Source organism: Coffea eugenioides, chromosome 9 (assembly GCF_003713205.1).
Source record: "Coffea eugenioides isolate CCC68of chromosome 9, Ceug_1.0, whole genome shotgun sequence".
Taxonomy (NCBI): Eukaryota; Viridiplantae; Streptophyta; class Magnoliopsida; order Gentianales; family Rubiaceae; genus Coffea; species Coffea eugenioides.
The window spans coordinates 7,463,142-7,490,749 of record NC_040043.1 but is presented as its reverse complement, the minus strand read 5'-3'; the positions used below and the strand labels follow the sequence as shown (position 1 = coordinate 7,490,749).

Here is a 27,608-nt window from a genome sequence, read left to right as displayed (position 1 = left end):
TTATTTACTTTGTTATTAGAAATATTACATAAAATGAATAATTGGTTAAATTAAATGTCTAGTTGAATTTCTATAAAACCAAATGTGTGAAAATCTTCTAGATAAATGTAAGAAAATTTTTCAAGGTACATACAAATTAGAACAAACGAAATTTTGAGTCAAGGTGTGAGACAATAAAATTACGAACTCATGGCAAACAAATGAACTAAAATTAAAAGACCAAACCAACTTTGGAATTTTGGTTAAACTACCATGCAGGCTAAGGAAGTAAGGTGCATTATTTGCTAGGAAAACTTGGGCGGTGGCGGAAGGACAATCAATTGAAAATAGCCACCAAAACTAATAAGTCTAAGTGGTGGAAATGAGGAAACAAATAGGAGTCGGCTTGCTTGTTTGGGCGGTGGAACTTTTGCTGAGTCAGGTAGTGACGGAGAGCTTGAGAGATTGGAACCGAATAGAGGCCAACCAACCATCTGCTAGACTAAGCGGTGGAAGAGTAGAAATTGTCTGACAGTTTGGGGTGGTGAGTAACTCCTATTTAGACAGCTGCCAGTAGGGAACTTACTACCAAATTGCTGAGTAAGCAGTGACCGAATGAGAGGAGCTAAGAAATTCATTTGTGCACTAGTTGGGCGGTGACAAGAAGAGGAAACCAGGCAGCTCCTCACTTTTCTTTCTTTCCTTCTTTATTTCATTCTTTCTATCTGAAACCAACCGAGAGAGTGGAACTAGAGGTGAGGAGAGGAAGCTGATTAACTCCATCAGCTGCTAAGCATAAACAAACAAACGAACGCAAGGAACGGGAGAGATAGCTGGTGCAAGAGTTGAGGAACTGAGGCTAAGATTAGGAGCAGTCGGCAACCGTTAAAACTTAAAGGAAAAAGATAAAATTCTTGGTAACCTTCCTTCATTTACTGAGTATAACTGAATATATGGGCTGCATGTTAGTTTTTAGCAAAGAAAAATAAGTTTTAACCAAGGAAAAATCTGATGAAGGAATAAAATTGAAGCTGGACAGAATCTGTTGGAACCGAGAGATGGTTAACTGAATTGCAGCTTGTTATCAATGGAAAAATGGAAGAATATTATAGGAAATGCATGAAAATGTTTATTTCTGGCATTAAGTGAAGTTTAGCTATAGAAACTTGTGAAAGTTGAAACTTTGAGTTGAAAACAAAGAAAGAAACCTGCTGGAATTCTTATAGCTTCATTCGCGAGAAAAGGAACTGATATGTAGCTTATTATTCGAGATTATGGAACAATTTTCTTCTAAGAATTCAAGCTATATGTTTACACTCTTGCTCTATCTGAGAATCTAAAGTAGAGTTGATAACTTGAGTGAGAGTTTTACAAGAATTAGTTGGAAGTTTTGCTAAGCTGGCCGAAGGAGGAAAGATGGAAATTTTCCAGCTTTCTCTATAGAATTTGGTTGCAGAATCTTATCCCGTGGTTCAAACACCTTCTAACACATTAATTCCAACATACATGATGAATGTTAGATGATGGTGAGTACTGCTAAAGGAAAATTTGTTTAGTAACTACTTACCTGCTGGAAAATGTTGTGTCGAGAAGATGAGAACAGAAACGCAACTTGTTGTTTGGTATTTTGGAAACACTTACCAACAAATGCATGAGATATGTTTCGTCTCTTGTCTTAACAGATATTTGCCTTTGAAACTAATAAAAACTTCGGAAATCCTAGCTGTATTTGGCGAAGATAGCTGATGAAATCTGCTAAGATGCCGAGGGGAAGGAAATCAACTTCTGAACAGCTTTTCTTCCATTTTCCAACTCTGTAAACTTTCATAGATGATAGCTAAGACTGTTCTGTGGTTTAATAATTATGTTTGGCACCAGGAGTTAGAGTTAAACTGAAGCAATTAGAGAGGAAAAGCTGTGGACTAAGCTGCTATATTGATGGAGGAGTTAACAACTAATGCAAATGATGATGACAGATTTTGGTGAATGACATTTGATCGAGTAATTTGCTGAAACTAGGTGTCATTTGTCTTGGTTTATGCTGGACCGAAAGTACATTAAAGCACTTAGAGCTGTAAGCAAGTAAAAGAATGAAGTTTTGTTGAAAATCTGAAGTAACATTGCTGGAATTCTGATTTGTTGGCTGAAATGGTGATGAGCTAAACCTTCTATGATGTTTTTAGAGACTCTAAGGTAACTTGTTATCGCTATATACATAAAATGGCTTCTAATCGGTTAATCTTGTCTTCACAAGCATTTTAAAGATTATAAAACTTGAGAGGCTGGTGTAGTGGAATAAAATTTAATTTACAAACAGCTTAGAATCGGGCTAGTTTAAAAGGGAACCAATGGAGTGTTTCTAAGATTGAATCTTAGAATCTTGAGTGGAAAATAGATTAATCCTAATTTAAATATTTATAAATTATAATCTTAGAACATATGTATATTTCTTGGTTAAAATGATAAAGTCAATAAGTTTCGAGATAAAATGTAGAATAAATAGTGAATATATTATATTTTGTATTTTAAAGTCAAACTTGATTTTAATAGTTCAAATAATAGGGTAATAAATAATAAGTGAACATCTACAAATCACGTATTTACACTACAACAAAAATGGCCTTTAACGGCATTTAAAAGTGTCAGTATAGATAATCTAACCTGACACTTTATCTATCCTCACACCTAGGGCGAGTGTTGTCCCTTCCAATGTGGGGATAGACTCATACTATTCAACATGTCAGGAAAACTATGTTGTTATAACATCCCATCTGCCAACAAAATTCCTTTTTCTTGATAATTGAAAGTGTCAGGATAGGTATAGTACAACATTAGAATATCGAATTCTATGCTGACACTTTTAATTGTCAGGAGTTTTTTTTTTTTGAGATAGAAGCAACCTGCAGGTAATGCTCCCTGCTATACATTCCGTCAATCAGAAACCCAAAGGACTTTTAAAATTATCCCAAAGAACAGAATGCATATAAGATAATATGCTATGATGCAAAAATCTAGAAACATCAAACTTGAGCAGTACTGTGATTATGAGAACTGAAAATGCCAACTCCCATAAGCAAGAGGAGATTGTCATCATGTTTCATACATCAAAAGCAGAATGCAAATGAGACTAAATGATATACAAGCCAACACACAGTGGAAAATCTCAGAATAAATGCAAGCGCACTTTGTTTATAGCAATAACAATTCGCACTCCAGCTGCTTTGGCATGAGCAATGGCCTCTTCTGTTTGAGGTCGAATTCAATCATCAGTAGCAACTACAATAACAGCAATGTCTATTACTCTGGCTCCATGAGCTCTCATTGCTCGAAATGCCTATCCAACCATTTTTACAGTTATGTTAGATAATTCATCTTGACAAAGGCCTTTTAAGATATGTCTGCAAAATCTCCAAGAAGAGCATTTGACATAAAAATTTTAAAAAAAGAAAAAAAACTTGCATGAATAAGCAGTTAAAAGTTAGAACCAGTGCTACATCATTAATTACCTCATGTCCAGGGGTGTCAAGGAAAACACAAGTTTGTGGCATGCCATCAAAAGGTACTTGTACCTTGTATGCCCCCATGCCTTGAGTAATTCCACCTGCTTCAGATGCTGCCACCTACAGTAGGTTGTCTAAGATTTAGTACCCAGCTATTCAAGTATCATAACATAAGACAGAATGAGGTACTTCTTCTAAAGTCATCAAATCATAATGGCATTACAAATAATGTACCTCAATGTGAACATCAATAAAAATAATCGATTCATACCTTGCTTTTCCTGATGTAATCCAAAAGTGTGGTCTGCCAACCCAAAAGAAAACCAGTAATATATTAGCTAAAGATTGTTATGGGACAATAAATCTAGAATGACTCTCCTAAAGATCAATTAACTGGAAGCACACAAAATGTTCATAGGCAACAATCAAATAACAAAGAAAGGTAAAATTATTTCATGGGATGAGATCATAATGACTTCAAAAAAGATCCATTTGCTATGGAAGACTAATCCAGCTATAAGAAAAATAAGTGCATGCATCAAGGAGTACAACATTAATATTGATGATAACGTATCATTTATAAGCAAAATACTGAAAATGAAACTTGGAATGACTATATCTAGACATCGCTAGACAAATCCCAATTCTCTTGATAAGGGAAGACAAGCTAATAATGTATAGCTAGATTAGTAATAATTTAATAGAGAGCCAAAACTTAAGATGGGCACCTGAACTATGTCGTAGATTGGCGTGATGCCAGTCTAAAACTGAGTTGATCTCAGCTCTTTCGAACAGGTCTGCTGGGTACCTTTTTGGTATGAAAAAGCACAAGTGATCAAAAGAGGTACGATCGAGTATCAGTTGTTGGTTTGATACCTTAGAAGCCAATAGGCATCATAGTAAGACTTACATTTAGCAAGTGGCTATGTAACCATTTTCTGGTCCTCGTGTGTTGCAGCCTGATGGTGGTACCACCTTTGATTGTATCCCCTTGTTGGGCGTTGGTATCTGGTACGGGTCTAACAATCTACAAGCCAAGTTTAATCATACCCAAACTTAGAAAATTATGATGATCTAGAAAAAATAGTTACTAGAAAAAGAAACATACCCAATAGCTGTTTGAGTCATCAACATTGGGAAAACCAGTGACGGATTGCTGCCCACTACCAGAGCCATATGGTACATCATGCGAATGCAGCCTAAACTTTGTTCTCTCATGCATCAACTTGATCACTGACCCATAAGTAATCTACCAAAATCACAGATGCTGAACAAAATAAGAATGACTTAGCACAAAGCCCCATTATACAACTATTAGAACTCAAAGCATCATACACCATTTTTTATTTTCGCCACACAACAGAAACCTCAAACTATAAAACAGGAAAAAAAATCAAATTTAATTCATAAATCAGCTCTTTAAAAAATCCAAATAGCAATTTTTAACTGACACCCAGCTAGATTTTCAACAAAGATTATCGAGGCATTTCATCAAACATGTCAAAGGCTATTACTAATTCTACACAAACAACTCCATTTCCTCTTTCCCTGTCCTCTTTTAGCTTATAAACCTCTGAAGCGCTATAATTTATAACCATCACATGCCTATAATAGCACAAACTTGGTCAAAATTTTGAACCAAAAATAACTATTAAACAACTTTCCGCGTACAATTTCAACAAATAGGGGGAAAAACACACACACACACAAAGATGCACCGCATATCTGTGCAACTACAGGAACGGAAAAACCATGAATTTGAAATAGTAAGTGGGCTTTTGGCTTACCTGGACGCCTTCGGAAGCGGTAGAGATGGGGGAAGAGGTGAAATCGGAGTCAAGGGTAAGAAAAAGGAAAATGACGAGACCGAAAAACGAGATTGCCATTAGTAAAAGTAAGCCAATGAACCAGGTAGTTTGCCAAAAGGGCAAATTGAGATTGGACTTGGAAGACAATTCTCGATAAACTATTCGAGTCGGGGGAGAAATTTGTTGAGCCGAATTCGAAGAAGAAGATGATGATGACCCGGAAGTAGGTTTCCTTCGAGAGAGATTTTGTTGCTGATGCTGCTGTTAGCTGCTTGAGGGAGCCACGGTTAAAGCTTCATGGAAACTGCTGCTTGGCTGCTACCCATTTTTCCCACCAACTACATCGGAATCTGACAACAGAGAGATAGAGAGACAGAGAGAGGGTAGCTGGAAATGGTGGAGCTGGAAAATGAAAATTTTGAGCAATTGTTTTGAGTAAGTGTTTTGGCCGGCAGAATGAAAATTTTGAGTGTTTTAGGGCGAATGAATCTTCCGCCAAAATCAAACGATGCCCTTTAGTGTCTTTCTTTTTTTTGGTGTATCTCATATTTTCTCAAGTGTCATGTTAGATAGTCTAAAGACACATTATTATTCTTATATCTAATAAAAAAAAATTAGAGTATATATTATTGAATTGCTAATAAGTGTCATGATAGGAGTGCTATAATGACACAAACCAACAAGTGTCCTTACAGATATGTTAGGAAAGGCCATTTTTGTTGTAGTGTTACCTTGGAATTATTAACTTGTCCCAGGAAGTAGCTGTGAGCCAGGAAACAAACCCGAAACTCGAGAGTAATTTATTTGGGTATTTGGTGAGTGTTTCCACATTTGTGTGTTTAAATTGCCTATATGTTGCTTAAGTGATGTTTATGTGATTATGATAGTGTTTTATTATAAAGTGTATCTCAATTGTCCCTCGCCTTCTAAGTCGGGGTGTACTTTATCGCACTCGGCTTAGTTGAATTTGAAGGTTGATAATTGACCAAGTGTTACTGTAAGTGTGTATAACTGTAAGCCGTGTATGTACTTTACCGCACCGGCTGAACTAGGTCCCAAAACCCTCTGTTCAACGGACTATTCGAGCCAGCAAAGGGCTTGGTCGGGTAGGACGGTAGCTTTGGATAAGTGTTTCGGTATGCTCGAGTATTACCACGGAGTAGCAGATTACTAATATTGATATGACCATCTAAGTAAGGGAAGTGTTTACTGTTTTGGAGGTTATAAGGAGGAGTTTGGTGGAGTGTGTAGTGCATTGAAATGGCTCTAATGCGAGCACCGTATCCTTTTAAAAGTGATTGTTTAGTGAAGTATTCCTGTGAGGACTCGCAAATTTTTTCGTTTTAAATTTCTATTGAGCTTATTTAAATATTTAATTGCCCGTTTACTCCGAATATTTTAGTTCAACCTCTTTAGACCTAATTACATGGAACTATGACCTACGAGTATTTTAAAAATACCTTGATTCGAAAATTTATTTTTGAAAGCTCATGTTGTAATGATTCCACATCGGCGAGGGAGGGAGCTTGGGCTGCTTTGATAAATCTGTAGTGGTCTCTCCCACCTCGACGAGGCCTTTTGGTGAGGTAGCCTACGGGTGCCTGTTGTGTTGTCCAGCACCGCCAAGAACAAAACCCACGGCCCCACGGGATGTCAAACTGTGGGACCATATTGTCGAGGGACTATTAGAGTGGTATCAAAGCCGACTTCCGACCCCGGTGTGCCAGCGAGGACGCTGAGTCCCCTAAGGGGGGTGGATTGTAATGATCCTACATCGGCTAAGGAGGGAGCTTGGCTGCTTTGATAAGTCTGTAGTGGTCTCTCCCACCTCGACAAGGCCTTTTGGTGAGATAGCCTGCGAGTGCCTGTTGTGTTGTCCAGCACCGCCAAGAACAAAACCCACGGCCCCACGAGGTGTCAAACTGTGGGATAATATTGTCGAGCGACTGTTAGATCTGTACTCTAACCTGTACCATTACAACTTATCTCAAACTCACTTATGATTCCCATTCACATCATCATACACTAGACCATGTTCCTTCCAAATTCACAAGCATTTTCTCAGGAAAAGTATCGAATACTCAAGTACAAGAATCCAAAACTAAGAAACTTTACGACTCAGGCCGTATGCTAGTACCAAAATCGGTTAATGTACGCTTGGGAGCAACCAAGTCATATCTTGCGCTTAGCACTTTCAAACCAATCCCACAGTCCGACATCCTAAACTTTAGCCTAGGATACACTACAGAGATCTGAAACCTAAGCTCTGATACCAACTGTAACAGCCCCACTTCCCCCTAAGGCGAACCAAAGGGTTCGGCGGAGCGCCTGGCCAACTCTCGCCGGGACTCACTCACTCAATTGTAATGATCCCACATCAGCTAGGGAGGGAGCCTGGGCTACTTTGATAAGTCTGTAGTGGTGTCTCCCACCTCCACGAGGCCTTTTGGTGAGGTAGCCTGCGGGTGCCTGTTGTGTTGTTTAACACCGCCAAGAACAAAATCCACGGCCCGACGGGGTGTCAAACTGTGGGACAATATTGTCGAGGGACTGTTAGAGTGGTATCAGAGCCGACTTCCGACCCCGGTGTGCCAGCGAGGACGCTGGGTCCCCTAAAGGGGGTGGATTGTAATGATCCCACATCGGCTAAGGAGGGAGCCTGGGCTGCTTTGATAAGTCTGTAGTGGTCTCTCACACCTCGACGAGGCCTTTTGGTGAGGTAACCTGCGGGTGCCTGTTATGTTGTCCAGCACCGCCAAGAACAAAACCCACGGCCCCACGGGGTGTCAAACTGTGGGACAATATTGTCGAGGGACTGTTAGACGTTTAGAGTGAATAGTGGTTGCACGTTTGAAGACAATAATCGAATCGAGAATACAATAAACTTGAAAAATTGGAGACTTGTACATTAGTCTTGAAATAGGTATTTTTATGTTTAAGTGTTCAATTATTAGTTAGTGATACTATCGTTATAAGAATTTCTTGAAAATTTCACTTTATCGTGCACAAATCGGAAGTACGCGTTTTCGCCTGCGCGATTAATTGAGGGACTTTAGACCTTTATTTTTAGACCATTAAGAGTAAATAATACTAATATGAATGGAAGTGCATTAGAGGTTTAGTGCACAAGTGAAACAAACCCGAGAGCAATCGGGCACGAAACGTGCGCGAACGCGCACTATTCCTAGTTGACTTTTAGGACACTTTTGGCCATACATTTAAGCTTCTCAAGGAAGCTTCGTTTTCAGCACAACTCTCTCTCTCTCTTCACTCAAGCAGCCGGCCAACTCCAAGAGAGAAACAAGACCAAAAGCTCTTCATTTTCTTGCTCATTTCTTGTCCAAATCATCTCAAAATTCACACATAACTTGCAAATCACTTGGTGATCAAGTTAAGCTAGGAAAGAGCACTACAAGAAAAACTGCTTATAGAGGCGCATCAAAATGTCACAAGTCACGCTTTATTGAGGCACTTAATATATTGAGGCACATACTTAGTGTGCCATGTAAAACCTATGTCACAAAAGCTTTTTAAGGCACAATTAAGTGCCACGACACAGGAAACAATTCAGACATTTAGAAGTGCCAACACAAGGTTGTAATGGTTACACCAAAAAATGCCTTAATTGGGATTTAACTTTCAAGAACTCAACTTTTTAGAGGCACAAAACAATGCCATCTTAACTTTAAGTTGACACTTAAAAATGCCTTAACAGTCCGTTCTTGAGATAGTAGTATTTGTCACAAAATGGTTGTTATTGAGGCATGCAAGTATGCCACTATATAGCTTAATGTAGATACTGGCAAATGCCTCTATATCAACCTTTAAAAGTGTTTTAAAATGCCTCAAAAACCTGCTATGTAACAAGAAAATTTCTACTACGAAAAACCCTTATCGTGACACTTTCAAGTGCCTCAATAGACTGGATTTTTTTTCTTTTTTATGCCCAGCCACAGGTACTGCTGTGAATATAACATTCGTATTGTGTCAATATAATTGTACATTCATATTGGACATCTCACATTCAATGACCAAAACCAGCAATATTTGATTGAAAATCCACTTTCAAATTGTCACCATAACCAATGATTACAATTAAAGTACTTATAACTCCTGGTAGTTTTCCAACCAACCAATTAAACTTTCATCCTTGCAAAAAAAAAAAAACATAATATTTGTTTTAACATTCATCAAACAGCTAGAATGTCCTACTAATTGTTTGCCACGATTTCACCTAAATAGCACCAGATAAATTAAAATCAACTAAACCGCTAGTAGACCAACTTCTTGTAATATGTGCAGCAACATTTTGTCCTTTTACAGTTAGAGCACTTCCATATAAGTGGATAAGTATCCATATGCTGCAACACCTTGTCCACTTTTGAATTTCAGCACATCAATCTTCGCAAATTTTTACCTATAGCATAAGTATATTATGTATTAAAATCTATCGTAATTATCGAATGAAACAAACATATAAGATATTAACAGTTAACATAATTTGAAAGCTAGAAAAGGAAAAACATACTAGTTTTGTTGGCCAAGCTATAGGAGCACCAATTGAATCAGCAATTGTCTGCAAAGGCACATAAGGCCTAATCAAATGCTCATCACGTTCAACCACAACTTGAACTAGCACTTCACACCAATTCGAACCTAGTGGTTGGCCTCCAACTATTGTAGAAGGATCAAGGGATTGAAGCCGTCCAATTGCCACAACTTTTGTTGGCTCATCTAAGCTAAAAAGAGAAATCCAGTCTCCCTCCTACATGAAAATGCAAAACTCGAAACATCAGAAAACTAACCATATGCAAATTAGTCACATCAAAATTCCAGTCCATACTTCTACAAAAGTCCACAACTACTCAAGAGTAACATGTAACAAATATAAAAATAACTAAACTAAAATTGCTTTCAAATTGTAATAGCAAAACATATCTACATGGTCGGACCATTTCAAGGAAATCCCTTTCAAGCAAAACAGCAAAAGTGTTACTAATGTTGATACAGCCAGCAGCGCATATCAAATGTCTATCGAATAGCCTTTGGGATACTTAGTTAGCATATTTCCATCAACTCTACGCTTCAGTCAGATTGGAGAAATTAAAAGCTTCAACATTACAGTTCAAGTAATAAACACAGCACAGAGAAATGTAATCTTTGGTCAGCATCATCTTAGTAATCTTTGGTCATTCATGCAAAGAGTAACATGAGATAAAAATAAAAATAAATAAACTAAAATTGCTTTCATATTGTAATACCACAACATGCCTAAATATCAGATCATTATCAAGCAAAGAGGGCTGGCATTACCGAACAAATATATTAAAAAACTTACTTTAAGAGGTCTAAGACTGGAACTTGAGGTTGAGATATGATTAGATGATGTTGAAGTGATTCTTGATTGATTCAGCAAGTTATGACCATTTTGTTGCTCTAAATAAGCTTTCAGGTTAGCAAGTTCTCTTGCTTGATCTTTAATTTGTTCCTCTTGCTGAGCGAGCAAATTTTGCCTTCATCTCTAATATTTCATGTTTTTGATCCAACACTAGTCGCTGAGATCCACTTCGACTAGGTTCATCACCCCACACATCAGTTGGACATATACCAAAACCATACATCCGTGCATGCCCATGCTTGTCTTGCCCAACTACTTGTGCAAATACATCATTTTTTCCAATAGGATCTTCAGTATCAGGAGGCAATTGACTAACCTTTTCATTCATTGCAAGCTGCAAAAGGGTAAAGAGTAAGACAATGATTACATTTGTACAATCCTAATATAGATTAGAAAGTAATGGATAGATCTTTCTAATATATTTTAAAGCAAGTAAACAGCATAATGAAAGATTTTACTTACCATAATATTAGCTGCTGCACTACTAGATGGGTTTCCTTTGTTATCAGTGTAGCAGTGATTGAACATTTCAACTCGTGAAGGATTGCGGCCTAATTTTTTCTTCTGTATCAAAAAGAATTTTTGTTTAAACAAATTGAAATAATATTAAATAAAGCATAATAGAATAGCCAGAAATGTTTACCATGTTTGCTCGAATCTGGGCAAATGATTTCTTCCCGGTATTATGATTCGTGGTCTTCATTGCCCTTGCATTTTTATTTTTTTCACTAGTTTTCTATATCACATACAAATAATTTAGAAATAACTCTAAAATACTGATATACTATTACATAAAGGGAATATACATATACCTTTGTTTCTTCTAACTCCCAATAATCAGCAATGACTTTATATTGATCTTTTACCACTCTCACATCTAAATTGAGCATTTGAGTTTCAACTTGTATATTTGGCTTGTAGTATGTTGCTTTAATCCATGCCTTCCAATTCCTCCAATACTTGCCCAAAGCACGAAGAATCCAAATTTTTGCACTGGGAGGGACATCAAATTTTTCCTACAATATATTTCATGTGCTTAGATTCCACCCATCATATCATAAATAACTAACAAATATTGATACAAGTTTTAACTGATTTAAGCTTTATTACCTTGACAATCTTTAACATGTCTTTCTTCCGAGAATTGTCAATTTTTCGCCAATCTTGGACGTCAATTGGGGCATATGAACCATTTCTTGATATTGTACCCAAGAACTCTGTAAATCTTGATTTATTTTTGCCCACTGGTTTGCCAAGTTTGTTGAATTTAACTTTATAACGATGAGATGTAGGCTGACCCCAAACACTTGTCATATATGTTGGCCCTCGTGTTTTTTTTGCCTCCACATCACCATCAGTCTCATCATCTAAAAAAATAAGAACAATATTTATTAGTGTATATGCAATAATATACTTAAAAATCTCAAATGCTCTTGCTAATACCTGTATTCTGAAGCTCTTCCACTCTTATAGACTGATTTTCCATATGCTCATCAATTGGTTCATCAATAAGTCGGCTGCTGCTGGAATTTCTTCGTTTCTTAGTCCTAGCCATGTCTGAACAACAAACTCAATTCATGTAACATTTAGTCAATTTAATAAAGTTAATAAACTACAACTAAAATTCAGCACTTGCAATGTAAAAATGAAACTTCAGCAAGTAAGAAGAAATAAATAAATAACTAAACAACATTACTAGCTAAGTAAACAGCATCTTGTTCCAAAATTATAACATGGTACATCAATATTAGGCATAGCCAGAGATAATTTGATAAGTCTACATGCAACAAATTAATAAAACATAGAATCTACAGTGGAAGCATATCATGAATTTGGCCTAATTGGAATCAATCCGACTCCTTGAACATCATCACGGATGTAGCTAATATCTCCATTGTCATCTTCCAACTGTATGTTTGAAATTGGACTTTGCAAGTACATGTCCACATCACCCACATGATCCATGTTGTACTCAGCTCTTGGTCTTGTGGTGATAACAACATGCCACCCATTTTCAAGAGGATCTTCCACATAAAATACTTGTGATGCTTGAACAGCAAGAATATAAGGTTCATTGTGCCGCTTTACATTCGAAAAGTTCGCTAACATGAACCCATCCTCATCTTGCTTTAGCCTTTTTCCTTTGGAGACCCAATCACATTCAAATAACAACACTTTTCGACCTTCTCTGTAGTCTAACTCAATGATGTTAGTCAAAATTCCATAATAATCCAAATCACTCAAAATTGGATTATTATCTTTTGCACTTGCAAAACTCGAGGTTGTGGCATTAACCATGACTCCACTATTTTGTGTTTTTCTTTTTTTCTCCAACTCTCTTGTATGAAATCGAAAACCATTGACAAGCAGTCCTTTGTATTGTATCCCAACAATATTTGGACCCTTAGCAAGCTGCTTCAAATCCATAAGTAATGTATCTCCCTTGCATTCTATACTGTGCTCAATCTGTATTACATATAAGAACATTAGAGACAAATTTGTAGTACAAACACAGCTAATAACTAGCAATGTTTAATAACATACATGATTGGCAAACCAAGATGCAAAATTCTCACTATGCATGAGTTCAATAACATGTTTTCCAGCTCGGGGATTCCTTTCTTGAATCAATTGATAATGCTGGCTGCAATTACAATATTCAATGAGCTCTAGATAACTTTGAATAGGACATTTTTGAAATATTATTTACTTACTTGATATAGGGATTGACATGGTCACAATTGAATAGGACATATTGATGTGCTTTTCTCAAAATCTCATCACTGAATTTAGTGGGAATTCCTTTGCCTAATGGACGAGTTGACATTGAGAACAAATCTAGTCCAGTTGAAGAACTTTTAGCGACATCTTCATTTCTGTTTGATCGATTCAATTTTGTCTCCACATAATCAGCCAAGAAAAATGAACAAAATGTCAAGCACTCTTCTGCTATATACCCTTCAGCAATGCAACCTTCTGGTCGACTTTTGTTTCGAACATAAGACTTCAAGGTGCCCAAGTACCTTAGAAGAAATATGATATCATAAGACTTCAAGGTGCCCAAATAAATAAATAAATATTAAGATTATTAATTTAATTCAGAACACATACCTTTCAATAGGATACATCCAGCGATAATGGACTGGCCCTCCAATTTTTGCCTCGGTGGCCAAATGGATAGATAAATGCACCATGATAACAAAAAAAGATGGTGGAAAGATTCTCTCGAGTTGACAAAGTATAATAGCAATCTCCATCTCCATGTGGACTAAATCTTCAGCACAAAGGACTTTAGAGCACAACTTTCGAAAGTACCTACTCAATTTAATCAATGGAGAGCGGACTGCCTTCGATAATGTTTTTCTCAAAGCTATTGGCAACAACTGCTGCATCAAAATATGGTTATCATGGCTCTTAAGTCCATAAATTTTGACTGGCTTCACTTTCACACATCTAGATATATTAGCTGCATACCCGTCCGGTACCTTCACTTTTTTTAGCACTTTACAGAAAATTTCTTTTTCCTTCCTGTCCATTGTAAAGCAGGCTGGAGGCAAATAAAATCTACCATTTTCTTTCTCAACTGGATGAAGTTCCGGCCTTATACCCATGTCACGTAAATCACAGCGTGCAGTATAATCATCCTTATTTTTATCCAGATTCAACAATGTCCCAACAATGCAATCACAAATATTCTTTTCAATATGCATGACATCCAAATTATGACGAATTAAATTATCTTTCCAATAAGGAAGATCAAAGAAAATGCTCAACTTTTTCCAACTGAATGGCAATGTTGGATTATCATCAACTAATTTTCCAAATCTGATTTGAAAATTTTTCAATTCAGATAAAATTGTAGACCCCATCAATTTTTCAGGAGCTCTCCCATGTTCTTCCTTTCCATTAAAAGCTCGAGAATTCTTCCTAAAAGTATGAGCCGGATCCAAAAATTTTCTATGGCCCATATAACAATCCTTATGCCTTAACCGTTGTGAAGTTGTGTGTTTATGACAAACAGGGCATGCATATTTTCCTTTAGTACTCCAACCGGATAAAACTGCATAGCCAGGAAAATCACTGATAGTCCATAATAATGCTGCTCTTAATTGAAAGTTTTGTTTGCAAGATGCATCATATGTATTGATCCCCATCTCCCACAATTCTTTCAATTCTTTGATTAGAGGTTGTAAATATACATCAATATCATTACCAGGAGCATGTGGACCTGGTATCAACAATGACAACATTAAATATGGCTGTTTCATACACATCCAAGGCGGTAAATTATAAGGTATCAAAATCACCGGCCATGTACTATGAGTAGAGCTCATACTTTTGAATGGATTAAATCCATCGGAAGCCAATCCCAACCTAACATTACGAGGATCCTTAGAAAAATCTGTATGCTGATAATCGAAAGTTTTCCAAGCTGGGGAATCAGCAGGGTGCCTCATATAACCATCCTTAGTACGACCCTCCGAGTGCCATCTCATATGCTTTGCAGTTTTAGATGACATAAATAAACGTTGCAACCTGGGTTTTAGTGGAAAATGCCATAAAACCTTACGTGTGACTTTTCTTTTCTCACCGGATGGATCATTTTCTGATGCTTCCCATCTAAGTTCTTTGCATGTTTCACAACAAGTTCTTTTTGCATTTACCCCCCAATACAAAGTGCAATCATTAGGACAAGCATCATACTTTTCATATCCAAGTCCTAATTCTTTCATTAATTTTTCAGACTCATAGTAAGATTTAGGCAATTTTTCCATGGCTTCAGGAAATGCTTCTCTTAACAAATCAAGAAGCATATCAAAGATTTTGTTACTCCATTTACCCAGACACTTCAAGTGAAGCAAGAGAATTATGAACGAAAGCTTGGAAAAATTTTTACAACCAGGGTAGAGTTCTTGTTGAGAATCATCAATTAACTTATAAAACTTTTCAGCAACTGAATTCGGTAGTTCCTGATTAGATTCAAATATACCAGTCATAGCAGGATCTTGTTGAGGTATTCCTAAGGCTTCATGAACTAGACCATTCATGTCATCACCTATATCAGATACGTTATGAGGAACATTGTCTGAGGTCTGTATCGGTGCAGAAGAGTATACAAATTCCCCGTGAGCTACCCACTGTGTGTATCCCTTAAGAAATCCAAACACCTTCAAATGAATTTTTGCATCTGCCCTAGACACACATACTCCACATTTACATTCTGAACATGGACAAGCAATCATTCCATTCCCATGACTTGAATGCTTAAATGCATAGTTTAAGAATAATTCCAAACCCTTTTCAAATTCACCACTTCTTCTATCTTTCCACATCCAACTCTTATCCATATTATTAGAGTAATCAAATATTTACTCATCAAACAACATAAAGGAGTGTCAATGAGTGAGTACCTGAAATAATGCATTTTATATGAGATAACAGCTAAAATAACCAATAATTTTGTAATTTATTGCAAGATAGATTAAATTAGACTTAAATACTCAATTTCATATCAGCAAACCTTTGTAATGTATGAACACTTTTAATAGCAAAATTCAAATAATAAATTACCAACTGCTATATTCAAAAGCAAATTAGAACAAGACTAATCAGGCATGTGAACGTATAAAATTAGACCAATAAAGGAATGTACCTGCTCAAGAGTGCCAAAGTCTAGCACTTTTCGTCCGTCAAATACTTACCAGCAAATATAAACCTGTCCAAAATAAAGTAAAAGCAACTACCTTGAGTAAATTTTAAAATAGGACCTATTGCATTTTTACACCAATTGCTTAAGCTTTTAACAAATTATAATAGAGGTCTTAATTACGGTTTAGAAAAGAGGAAAATAGAAAGAAATTGAAAAAAGTAAAAGAAAATACTAGCACTCACTTCTCCCCGTTCCCCTTTAGGATTCTTTAGATTGATTAATCCATTTCTTAGGTCGATTTAATCAAACAAATATAGAATTAAAAAAATTCATTGCATCTGTTGCCTTGGCTATTATTTCATATGTTTAACGGTGCTGCAACTAGTGAGAGCTAGTGAGCTACAAATATCAGAGCTAGTGATTATCTCTGAGATTGGGAGAAATCAAAAGAAAAGAGATTGGGAGGATAGAGAGCTAGTGAGAGCTACAAACTGATTGTTAAAGAAGAGTAAACTATCATCAACATAAATTTCTAGAGACATCTTAAGTTTACTTTGAAAACCAACATCATGGCAACCAACATAAATGGATCGTTAAATATGCGCAAAATAAGCCACTTGGAAACCAAAAATGATCAATTATCTTCGACATTCATCTTATCCGAGAAAAAACTTTCAGAAGCACATAAATGAAAATATATTCTAATTCATAAACCAAAATGAATTATGATAGTTTGATGCTTTCATATCTAGCAATAGCATTTCTTGATTACGGATGGCCTTATTCACCCTGCGTAGCTGTAAAATATCAGTTCCATAAATATAACCAATCCATATTCCAAAATTTTGTACCTCACATCATATCCCTGTTTTCAGTTTCTCAAGAAAATAAATAATCGTGTTCCTGAATTGTATTACCAAACTTGATAGAAATTGAGAGAGACAGTTCCCGACAGGAAGACAAAAAAGAGACAGAAACAACCACAAATTCTGACATGGAACCCAAAAACAACAAACTCAAACAGAACTAAGTAAACCATCTTGATATCATGATTGAATGACTGACCTCAATTTTGGAAAGATCGAAGCTTTGGGGAGATAGTTTGAGGGAAGAGGACCGAGAGAGAGTGAGTGCGGGAAAGAGATGGGTCAATGAAAAATGAAAGTTTTGGAGATGGTAGATTGGTAGAGGACCGAGAGGGAGAGTGAGGGAGAAAGACCGGCATTTGTGATTTGGGATTTGGGATTTGGGGATTTGGGATTTGGGACAATTTTGCCGCTGCTCTTAGGCGCCAATTTGGAGCATTTTTCTGTTTTTTCATGAAACAATTTGCCGCTTCTTTTCGTGGATAATTTGGGATTGTTTTTCCTTCTATTAGTTGTTGAGGCACATCTCTAAAATGCCTCTACAAATTTTTTCTTTATATTCTTTTATTTTCAGTTTTTCTTATAAGATTTGTCCCTTATACATTGTCTTTTTTTATTTAATTAATAAGTGTTAGTATGGCAAAAACTACCTAATGCCTTAATAAGTGTTTATTTGAGGCATTTGCTTAATAGTGCCCTAACAAGTATGCCATAATAGGGAAATTTTCTTGTAGTGGAGGCTTCATTTGCACGGTTTTCTTGAGCTCCATTGGACCAAAAATTTCTGCCTTAACCATCTAAGAAGGTATACAACGATCAACCTCTTGATTCTTGATTAATGGAAGTTATATTGCACTTGTGATCTCATAAATTCATATGGGTAGCTTTAGATGGTTGGAAATTTGGTGTGTGGGCTCTATGAAATCCCACTATGGCTTGATGAACTAATTTGATGGGATTTGATGTTAATTATGTTGAATTAGTGCTTAATCTAGTGAAAATAAGTGGTGTTGTGAAAGATAGCTCAAAGGAAGTGAAAGGGAAATTTTTACTGTTTCTGCCCCTGCCAGTTCCGTGCACTTTGGTGCACTTTTTTGTAGTCCAATTGACTTTTTTTTGATGTAAATGTGTAATATAGGTTGTGTATAAAGTTTCCTTAAAAATTTACGCGATTTGGATGAGTGAATGATGAGATTTCAAAAATTTGCCAAAACTGGAATTGTGTCCCGTATTGCTCTGACAGTGATTTTGTTTCGGCCATAACTCTTTGGTCCAACGTCGAAATCGAATGCAGTTTGTGGCACTAGAAACTAGACATTTCCAGTTTTCCAATGGTACAAAATTCATGCCCTGATTCCACCTAAGTGAGCCGTACCAACCTTGTAAATTTGGCTATTCTGTTTCCCGTCTGTACTGGAAGCTCTGTTCTAAGCTGCGACTTGATGCTCAAATATGAGTTAGTTGTGGATAGAATTTTAAAATGATTCCTTCTAAGAAATTGTAGCCTTATGAATGTAGTTTTCAATGCCACTAACTACGCTCAATTCCGAGTTGAATTGAGTGAGATGTGGTCGAATTTCTGAACTGTCTTTATGAAAGAAAACCCTAATTCTGGACTGATCTATAGCTAATCTTGATTTGGGACTTGTTATTCGAAATCCTTAGTGTTAATCACCTACCAAATGTATTTTGGATGTTTCTTAGACATTGTCTACACAAATGAATCATCTTCCTCTCTGTCAGTCCATTTTGTTGTGGAGTGTACCTAGTTATCAACTGATGCTATATTCCAATTTTTTCAAGAAAATTATCATAAACCAAATATTCCTGACCCCTATATATTCTCAAGATTTTAATATGATAGCTACTTTGCCTCTCAACAAAAGTTTTAAAATTTTTAAAAGTGTCACTGGCATTAGATTTCTGCTTCAAAAAATGCAGTCAGACTTTTCTATTAAAGTTATCAATAAAAGTAATAATATACCTACAACCACCATTAGAAGGAACCTCCACAATGCACAAGTCTAAATGAATAATTTTCAATGGTCTTTTTGTCCTCCATGATTTGCTAGTCTGAAAACCATCATTGTATTGTTTTTCCAAAACGCACAAATCACAAACTCTATCAGAATTTTTGTACTAGGCAACTCACCAACCATTCTTCTATTGGCCAAAAATCTCAAACTATCAAAATTTAAATGACCAAATCACATATGCCACAACCAATTACTATCATCTATCACTATACTCAAACAGAAAAAATTGAAAATACTCAAATTCAGTGAAAGTAAGTGATTTGAAATCATTGATATATTGGCAATCATTCTAATATTTCTATCAAAAATAGTACAAGTTGTGTGTGAGAGCCCGAAATTAATCATGTAACTTATGTTTTATCTAGAATTGAATGTGTTACGATTGCTTGTTATTATTTAATTTATGTGTTTATTTGTTTCTAGTGTTTAAACAACTTGAATATACCCTAAATTAGTGTAGGATCAACCCTTATAAAAATTAACACTAATTAGAATAAGAATTTAGTAGGGGCACAACATAATAACATAAAAGTGTGGGGTGATTGCTAGATTAGTTCTTGACTTATGCATGATTGACAAGTGGTAAAAAGGGGAGTGCAAAGTGCAGGTTGTCTTGCATAACCAACAACACTTTTGACCAGAATTTTTTTTTCTCTTGTCATCCTCCATTCCAGCCGAGAGCACTTGAGAGAGAGTTGAGAGAATTATTTCCTTGTCTTGCTTCATTTCCAGTCGAGAGAACTTGAGGGACAGCTGAGAAAATTTCTCTTGTTTGCCTCCACTCTAGCCGTGAGAAACTTGAGAGAGAGAGAGAGAGAGCTGAAAGAAAATATGAGTCTTGTCTCCATTTCCAGCTTGTTTGAACCGAGGAGAGATCAGCAAGGTAAGCTAGCTTCCAGTTTGTTTGGTAGTAGAAAATAAGGTAAAATTGCTAGAAACTTTGACCATTCTATATACCACAGAAAGATTTGATTGCAGCATGATTTGAAGATGAAAATAGGTAGAAACAAGTGGTAGATCTTGCTGGAAATTTTAGTTTTTAAGCATGCGATGGATGGTTTTGCCCCACAGCTTTTTATTCAAATTTTTGGGGGAACTTTTACTAGAAATGTATGAGATATGTCTTATTTCTTGCTTTGTGTGATATATATAGTATGTTTAGCTATGAACCTAGTGGAAAGTTGATAACTTCGCTGGGAAAAATTTGAAGGAACTTGCTAGAAATTGTTTAACTGGCCGAGTGAGGGTGAATGGACTTTTTCAGTTTTCTCCATGAACTTTTGGCTGCAAAATTTCAGATTTTGTCCTATATACCTTATAACTCATTAATCTTCACATGCATGTTGGGTTTGAGTAAAGAAAATAAAAGTTTCTTTGAAGGAAAAGTTCATTTGATAAATTGTTTTCTTGCTGGAAATTTTCCAGCTTGAACCGATATAGTAAAGGCTGTGTCCTTTCAGTTTTTGGTTCATTTTGTTGCAAGTTTGCTAGAAAATCATTTAACCCTTTTTAATAGATGAATCTTGATGGAAATATGGCATGCATGAGAGTTTTTGTTGCTGAAATTTCAGGAGGGAGCTGAGAGAGTGAGCTGTGAAATTTCAGCTCTTATTTGCAACTTTGGTTGAGTTTTGCTGAAAAATGCTTGAATAATACCTCACTTTATGTTATAAGCATATTATTGTGTGACTTATGGTTGAAAGTGAGTAAAAAGGGTGCTGTTTGGTGACAAAAGTGAGGAAAGACTTGCTGAAATTTTTCTTACCTGAACCGTGGGCTATGAGCTGTAATTTCCAGCTTGTAGCTTCTATTTTATTGAAGTTTTTCAAAGAGATTCATGCCTTAAAGTCACTTTATGATATATTGCATGATTTATGCTTGAATCATGAAAGAAAGTTGAGTTTTGGTTTAGAAATCTCCTTCCATGTAACCTGTTTTGGAGGAAACTTCCAGGCTTGAACCATGGCTAAACTTCATCCCATAATTCGAAAATTTGTTGCTATTTTACTATACATTCATGTTAGATACTTTGTTAAAAGTTATTGTCAAATTTTGGAGTGCTAAATCCCAAAAGTTATAAGGGAATTGGAGTGGTAATGCTGGAGTTTCTGCTTGGAGCCCGAGAGTCACCATAATCACCATTTTCTTTCCAGATTTAACACTAAGATATTGGTTGCAAACTTGCACATATTGGTTTATTGAACTCTTAATGTTCTAATCAGGAGAAAATTTGAAGTAATCTTGATGGCAAAATTCTGTCAAAAGAAACCGAGAGTGAGGACAAGCTTTCCGACCTTATTTTCAAGAATTTGGTTGCAAAAACTCTATACCTTTTAACCTCCATGTTTGATAACCCTTTTAAAACTAGAGTTTATGTGTTATTTCACTTATTTTGACTATGATAATTTAGTAGTTTTGAAAAAAAGTTGGTTTTGTCGAAAGGTCGAGTAATTGTAGTTTGGACATGTCTTCGGAGTCAGTGGTGAGTTAGAAGAAAACCTTGAAACCGAGGCGTGACTGTCCACTTGATTTGGTGAGTGTTCCTTGTATGTATTTATGATTAAATATTAAAGTATGGTTGTGGCCTGTTGCTTGACGAACTGATGGATTGCTAAGTGTAATTGTTTGAGTTTTCAACTTAAATTGCTATTATTATTCACTGATAAAAGGCGAGTGTGTACTTTATCACACTCAACTTATTTACTTTTGGAACCATCAATTGTTTAACTACTACTGTTAACTGTGCATAACCATTTTGGGCCCAAACCCCAACGACGGTCGGCCTATTCGAGCCAGCAATAGGTTTGGTCGAGTAGGCCGATGGTCCTTAGGTATCGTTTATTGGTATACTCAAGTATGACCTACTGAAATGATCACCAAACATTGGAAGAAAGAAGAATGTTGGTTACTGTTTAATTGGCAAAATGACATTGAATCACTAAACAGGAGTAAGTGCTACATCTAGAAACGGACGGGAGACAACTCTACAACCTGTATCAGTACCATATCCTTTCACATTGAAAGTATTAATTACTTGTTTTAGATTGCTAATTAATATATATATCATGCTTCATGATTGATTTGTGACTGCTATGATTATTTTGGGATGGATGGGTTCACTTGGAACCTCACTGGGCATCAGGTCAACCCTTCTAGTTGTTTTCCTTATAAAAGTGGAAGAGGGATAGGTAAGAAGCCGGTAGTATAAAGAATATTATTTATCTTATTCATTTTTTTCTTGATAATAGATAATTGGATATATATTTTTTAATATATTTAAAAAAGCTCAAAGTGAATGTTATTAATGAGCTAGTTGGAAATAGTCCAGCAATTTGTTTGATAAAGTCAAGGGGGATTCCATAGAGATTCAGTTAGGCTGGTAGATTTAGCATAGGTTCCATTCAACATTAAGTCGAATTAGTCCTATAAATTGTACATTAATGACAAATGAATTAAAGAGGAGGTATATGTGTAGATTACTCGGATGACTTTCAACTTAAACCTACCACATCACAGACTTGGGGTTAGTACTATTGTATCATTTTGTTATATTCAAATTGGATCGGTAATCAATTTCTAGGTTTCATCATAAACTTAATTAATTACTTTCAATTACGTAAATCAATAGTTCAAATCGCACTCAGAAATTATGGTGTTTTCCATTTTTATATTTGTCAAAGAAATTTGATGTATTACATAACAAATTATTTTCTAAAGTTCTTTTTCTTAAGTTAGTGTACACAAACAAAATCAACTTATTTAATGTACACTAAATCACATAATAAGAAATAAAAGATACGAAGTGAGAGAGTACAACTGTACCAGCTCCATCAGTTTGCTCTGCGTCAATAAAAATGACACATTATGAGCTAGTTGACTTTGTTTCCTATGCAATAGTGTCGACATGCACTTTACATTGATCTATATTCATTTAGCAATCCCTCCGAAATTAACAATGTTCCATTCTGATTTAGCCGTACATCACTTCCTTCTTTTCTTCTTTGAATTATTTTTGAATCATGGCCTCATCATGTCTTCACTTTTCATATTCAATTGAATAAATAATGACCGAACACCAAAATGCATTCATAGTTTCATCCTTCTGCTTAGAAATTTGCATAGCTAGTCCTGCTCAACCTCTATATATAATAACGACAGAAACATTCTTTATTGTTCTGGTGGATCCTGAACCGAACTAAGTGCAAAAGCAAGCTTAAGAATCTCTTTCAGCTTTTGACTGTTGGATGGTCCATTTTTGTTTTTTATTCACTTGTCCTTTCCATACTTGAATAGGTATTGATTTAACTTCTGCCTTATATAAAGGAGACAAGCTCTTCAACAGTTACTCAAGTTTCTTGATTCTCCTGATCCTTAATATTTCGTTCAAGAATGAAGAAACTTGTTCGATTTAATTCTCTTCTCAATGCAGAAAAGTTTCTGATCTTACTTTTTCTTCTAGCTTTTCCATCTCTAGTTTTAGGAGACTGCACCTGCGATGCAGAAGAAGAAGATAAAAACAGGAGTTTAGCCCTCAAGTACAGGTTCGGAGCCATAGCTTCAATCTTCCTGGCCAGTTTAGTGGGCGTCTGTCTTCCTGTATTAGGCAAGAAAATTCCATCATTAAGCCCTGAAAACAATTTCTTCTTCATTATCAAAGCATTTGCCGCCGGCGTAATTTTGGCAACAGGGTTCATTCATGTTCTCCCGGATGCTTTCAAGAGCTTGACTTCCCCATGTCTTCCTCAAAACCCTTGGGGCAAGTTTCCTTTCACGGGCTTTGTAGCAATGCTTGCAGCCATTGGTGCTCTTATGGTTGACGTATATGCAACCTCACATTATAGAAACAAACCTGGAAATGGCAAGGGTATTGAAGCTGTAGAAGGTGATGGGGAGAATCAATTCTCTGGGCTTCCCCTTCATACAGATGCTACACATGGCCATGCTCATGCCTCTGTATCTGTGGAAGGGGGATCCATTCCTAATCAACTTCGTTATCGTGTTATATCACAGGTAAAAGCACATATAGGTGTTTTTAGTTCATACTTAATTTAATCCAGGATCCTATAAGTGTTCAATGCCAAGTTTTGGATTAGAGAAGTCATGATTATAGCTAAGATGATGCATCGCTTTTCTTTGTATGATGAAGTATTAATCTCCTTAATTATGACAGTGAGTGAAAGTAGTTTGGGTACACTATGAGAAGTTATGATCACGGTCGGCCTGAATTATTGGTCATGAAAAAATTGCAAACTTTATTAACACAATTTTGCTATAATTTATTTGTTGCGCATAGGCTATTGTGCAGCTGCACACATTTAGAGTTGCAAGCATAATTATTAAACCCTATTCGATAAGAAACACGACAGAGGGACTGGGTCAATGGATTACTGGTTCAATCGGTGAGTATTAATTTAATATTTATAAATATAAAATAGTAATTTTAAAATACATAAAATATATAATAAAGTGCTTTTAGATACTAATTTTATACTTAGAAAGATATATAATAAATATATAGATATTAATAGAAGATTTAACTTCATTTTATCGTACTTTTAAATAAATAAATAAAATAGTCAATACAAAACAAAATTTATATTGCTTGTTTTAAAAAATATAGCATTATTTTTTTTTTGTTTAAAATCAAAGTAATTTTCTATAATCAATTATTGTCAATTTAAAAGTTAAAAGGACTAATTGTATAATAAAAAAATAAACAAGTTTACTAAAAAAATATTTAGTTATTAAATAAAAACTGAGCAAGTACTAAAGTCTTATACTCCCTCCGTCCCATTGATAGTGTCATACTTTCCTTTTTGAGCTGTCCCAAAATATTTGTCACTTGCTAAAAATAGTAAAGACTTATCATTCACTTTCACTCTTTTACCCTTTTGGTCCCCACAATAATCAAGTTATGTGTGTCCTTTGAGCCCACTTGTTCAGTATTCATGTGTTTGAAAAGCCCATATGAATATGTGCGTGGAGTGAAAAACCATGAGAAACTTGGTTGAAACCTCAGCGTGCAAAGCACGCACAAGATATGTGCAAACAAAACAAAAGTTCTGGTCCTACCATCCAGAAGTTGTTTAGGCTTTAATTTGAAATGGCAGAACCGATTGCATTTACACGAAGAGCTTGGGCGAGGGACAAAACGGTAAGCAACTCACCTATGCTGGAACTATTCATAAAAAGCACAGTTTTCTAAGTGCGACGAAATTTTTGGGACGGAGGGAGTACATTATTTAAATGAAGATCCAATGTACAAAACTTATTAAAAGCATATATACATTTTGTTTCGAAAACAAAGACCAACAATTATATATATATATTTATATATAAAGGTAAATCGGGTTAATTGAAAAATCTGACGGATTTTCTATTGAACCATTAAGTCAACCAGGTTTGTCCAAGTTTGACCAGCTCAATTTCTGGTCCAGTCAAATTAGAGACCCGGCCCGATCTGATGCCTTAATCACTAGGCCAACTGGTTCAACCGCAGGGAAGGGTCGGGTTTAATAATTATCGTTGCAAGACTATATAAGAATATAGAATCGAATGAGATGCATAATTTTTTTTTGTCAAAAAAAAAGAGATGCATAATGCTTAAACTGCTCCTCAACCCCTTTACATTTCCATATGCTTAATTGGATACTAATATTGTTCTCACAATTATTCGATTTTTTTTGGATTGATTTTCCTGCAGGTTTTGGAACTGGGAATCATAGTTCACTCCGTAATTATTGGGATTGCTTTAGGTGCATCTGATAATCCAAAAACAATAAGGCCTCTTTTGGCAGCTTTGACCTTTCATCAATTTTTCGAAGGTGTTGGACTTGGTGGATGCATTACACAGGTAATAATCAAACATCTTTATTTCTTTGTTTTCTTATTTTCTTATTTCTTCTCAAGCATCATAGCCCAATCTTGATTATTTGAAATTTTGGAGGCTATAAAACCGAAGTTTGAAAACATTTATTTAACATGGACTGATTTAAAATGTCCCACATGGGGAAATATGCAAGATAACTAAATTAGGCGGCAATTATTTTGGCCATGTTTGATAATTCAATTCAGTATTTAAACTTAATAAGTTGAGATCTAAATATATTCAGACGCATTTGATAATCAAAACTAGAACATCTGAATTCATTAAGTGGCACTGAATTTTCTAAGCAAAATTTACTTCAAAAATTAAGTGGTAAACTATTTACTTATCAGTTAATGTGATATACACTAAAATGTATCAAATTTAGTACTTAATAATTCATTAACTTAATTGATTCAGATTTCAAATTTCAAATTTCATTTTTCAGACTTAGTTTTATCAAATGCACCTTTTGATCACTTCCTCTCTGTCCATTGTCTTCTTTGACTTTTTCTTTTTGTCACCGAACTAGTCCTTACCAAAATTTTTTCATCATTAATTTATTAAATTGAAAAAGAAAGTTATTTAGCATCACGAACAGCTTCAGTTTTTTTTTTTTCATTTTCACCCATTTACAAAATTGACTAAATCAACAACCAAAAAGAAAATTCAATGAGGGGAATCATGAGCATGACCAAATGCTGGTGCAATTGTCCTTATTTTGTCTTATTTTAATTGCTTGATTACTATGTATTATTCAAAATTAGTTTACTATTTGGTTCTATTCATTATTCAGGACAAACAATAAAAATAAAAATAAAAAGGCGCGGTTTGTGTTGTTTGGGATCTAGTTTTTGTTGTTTTGAAAGTGTTTATAATCTAGTATGCAAGAATATATTTTATGCTGGACTCACCATGCTCTTTGCTAGCATATCATGAAAGCCTATTATGCCTGCAAATACAATGTAAAACTTCACGAAGATTGAGGCCTACAGTGGAGAGTCCTAAAGTTTATTAAAATAGTATTCTCGTGATTGCATTTATCATTTTCTTTCATGTTTTTTGTGATTATGTTGATTGTGTTTGTATGTTTTCTTGATTCTAAAAAAACATAGAATTTAGGTTGACCAAGTATTTTTGGACTTGTGGAAAATAATAACTTGTTCTCATGTAATCTTGTTCGTCCATAGGCAAAATTCAAAGCACAAGCAATTACAATTATGGCTCTTTTCTTCTCGCTTACAACACCATTCGGCATCGCAATTGGGATTGGAATATCCAATGTTTATAATGAAAACAGCCCAAATGCTCTCATTGTGCAAGGAATTTTTGATGCAGCATCATCTGGGATCCTGGTTTACATGGCATTAGTGGACCTTCTCTCGGCTGATTTTATGAATCCAAAGATGCAAAGCAATGCAAGGCTCCTACAAGGGGCAAATATTTCCCTACTTTTTGGTGCTGGTTGCATGTCTCTCTTGGCCAAGTGGGCTTGAAGTTACTTTT

General features: G+C 35.6%; 4 protein-coding genes across 4 annotated transcripts; 1 reads left to right on the top strand and 3 right to left on the bottom strand.

Annotated features, from left to right (window-relative positions):
* Positions 1 to 3,526: 3,526 nt before the first annotated feature.
* LOC113783843 (stromal cell-derived factor 2-like protein) lies at positions 3,527 to 5,556 on the bottom strand. The gene is made up of 6 exons (XM_027330078.1): positions 5,267 to 5,556; positions 4,588 to 4,728; positions 4,390 to 4,506; positions 4,208 to 4,287; positions 3,751 to 3,783; positions 3,527 to 3,599 (listed from the first exon to the last, which is right to left on the bottom strand). Exons 1-4 carry the CDS (start codon positions 5,363 to 5,365, stop codon positions 4,258 to 4,260), a joined length of 387 nt encoding a protein of 128 aa, XP_027185879.1. The 5' UTR covers positions 5,366 to 5,556; the 3' UTR covers positions 3,527 to 3,599; positions 3,751 to 3,783; positions 4,208 to 4,257.
* A 5,208-nt stretch (positions 5,557 to 10,764) lies between these two features.
* Positions 10,765 to 12,240, bottom strand: LOC113782106. Its single transcript, XM_027328017.1, has 5 exons — positions 12,129 to 12,240; positions 11,796 to 12,052; positions 11,498 to 11,701; positions 11,148 to 11,249; positions 10,765 to 11,019 (listed from the first exon to the last, which is right to left on the bottom strand). The coding sequence occupies exons 1-5, from the start codon at positions 12,238 to 12,240 to the stop codon at positions 10,765 to 10,767; spliced, it is 930 nt and encodes a 309-aa protein (XP_027183818.1).
* A 269-nt stretch (positions 12,241 to 12,509) lies between these two features.
* On the bottom strand, positions 12,510 to 16,033 carry LOC113782105. The gene is made up of 4 exons (XM_027328016.1): positions 13,797 to 16,033; positions 13,400 to 13,708; positions 13,230 to 13,329; positions 12,510 to 13,151 (listed from the first exon to the last, which is right to left on the bottom strand). The coding sequence occupies exons 1-4, from the start codon at positions 16,031 to 16,033 to the stop codon at positions 12,510 to 12,512; spliced, it is 3,288 nt and encodes a 1,095-aa protein (XP_027183817.1).
* Positions 16,034 to 23,626: 7,593 nt separating this feature from the next.
* LOC113783823 (zinc transporter 5-like) lies at positions 23,627 to 27,608 on the top strand. The gene is made up of 3 exons (XM_027330052.1): positions 23,627 to 24,247; positions 25,941 to 26,090; positions 27,293 to 27,608. Exons 1-3 carry the CDS (start codon positions 23,627 to 23,629, stop codon positions 27,596 to 27,598), a joined length of 1,077 nt encoding a protein of 358 aa, XP_027185853.1. The 3' UTR covers positions 27,599 to 27,608.

Excerpts from the sequence above, each read along its gene's own strand:
- LOC113782105 (XM_027328016.1), bottom strand. The coding sequence starts at position 16,033 with ATGGATAAGAGTTGGATGTGGAAAGATAGAAGAAGTGGTGAATTTGAA. Across the intron at positions 13,709-13,796 it reads TGGATGTATCCTATTGAAAG|GTACTTGGGCACCTTGAAGT; the intron begins GTATGTGTTCTG and ends ATTTCTTCTAAG. Across the intron at positions 13,152-13,229 it reads CATCTTGGTTTGCCAATCAT|ATTGAGCACAGTATAGAATG; the intron begins GTATGTTATTAA and ends TATGTAATACAG.
- LOC113782106 (XM_027328017.1), bottom strand. The coding sequence starts at position 12,240 with ATGGCTAGGACTAAGAAACGAAGAAATTCCAGCAGCAGCCGACTTATT. Across the intron at positions 12,053-12,128 it reads GGAAGAGCTTCAGAATACAG|ATGATGAGACTGATGGTGAT; the intron begins GTATTAGCAAGA and ends TTATTTTTTTAG. Across the intron at positions 11,020-11,147 it reads GTGCAGCAGCTAATATTATG|CTTGCAATGAATGAAAAGGT; the intron begins GTAAGTAAAATC and ends ACCCTTTTGCAG.
- LOC113783823 (XM_027330052.1), top strand. The coding sequence starts at position 23,627 with ATGAAGAAACTTGTTCGATTTAATTCTCTTCTCAATGCAGAAAAGTTT. Across the intron at positions 24,248-25,940 it reads GTTATCGTGTTATATCACAG|GTTTTGGAACTGGGAATCAT; the intron begins GTAAAAGCACAT and ends ATTTTCCTGCAG. Across the intron at positions 26,091-27,292 it reads TTGGTGGATGCATTACACAG|GCAAAATTCAAAGCACAAGC; the intron begins GTAATAATCAAA and ends GTTCGTCCATAG.
- LOC113783843 (XM_027330078.1), bottom strand. The coding sequence starts at position 5,365 with ATGGCAATCTCGTTTTTCGGTCTCGTCATTTTCCTTTTTCTTACCCTT. Across the intron at positions 4,729-5,266 it reads CCGCTTCCGAAGGCGTCCAG|ATTACTTATGGGTCAGTGAT; the intron begins GTAAGCCAAAAG and ends TGATTTTGGTAG. Across the intron at positions 4,507-4,587 it reads ATGACTCAAACAGCTATTGG|ATTGTTAGACCCGTACCAGA; the intron begins GTATGTTTCTTT and ends CTTGGCTTGTAG.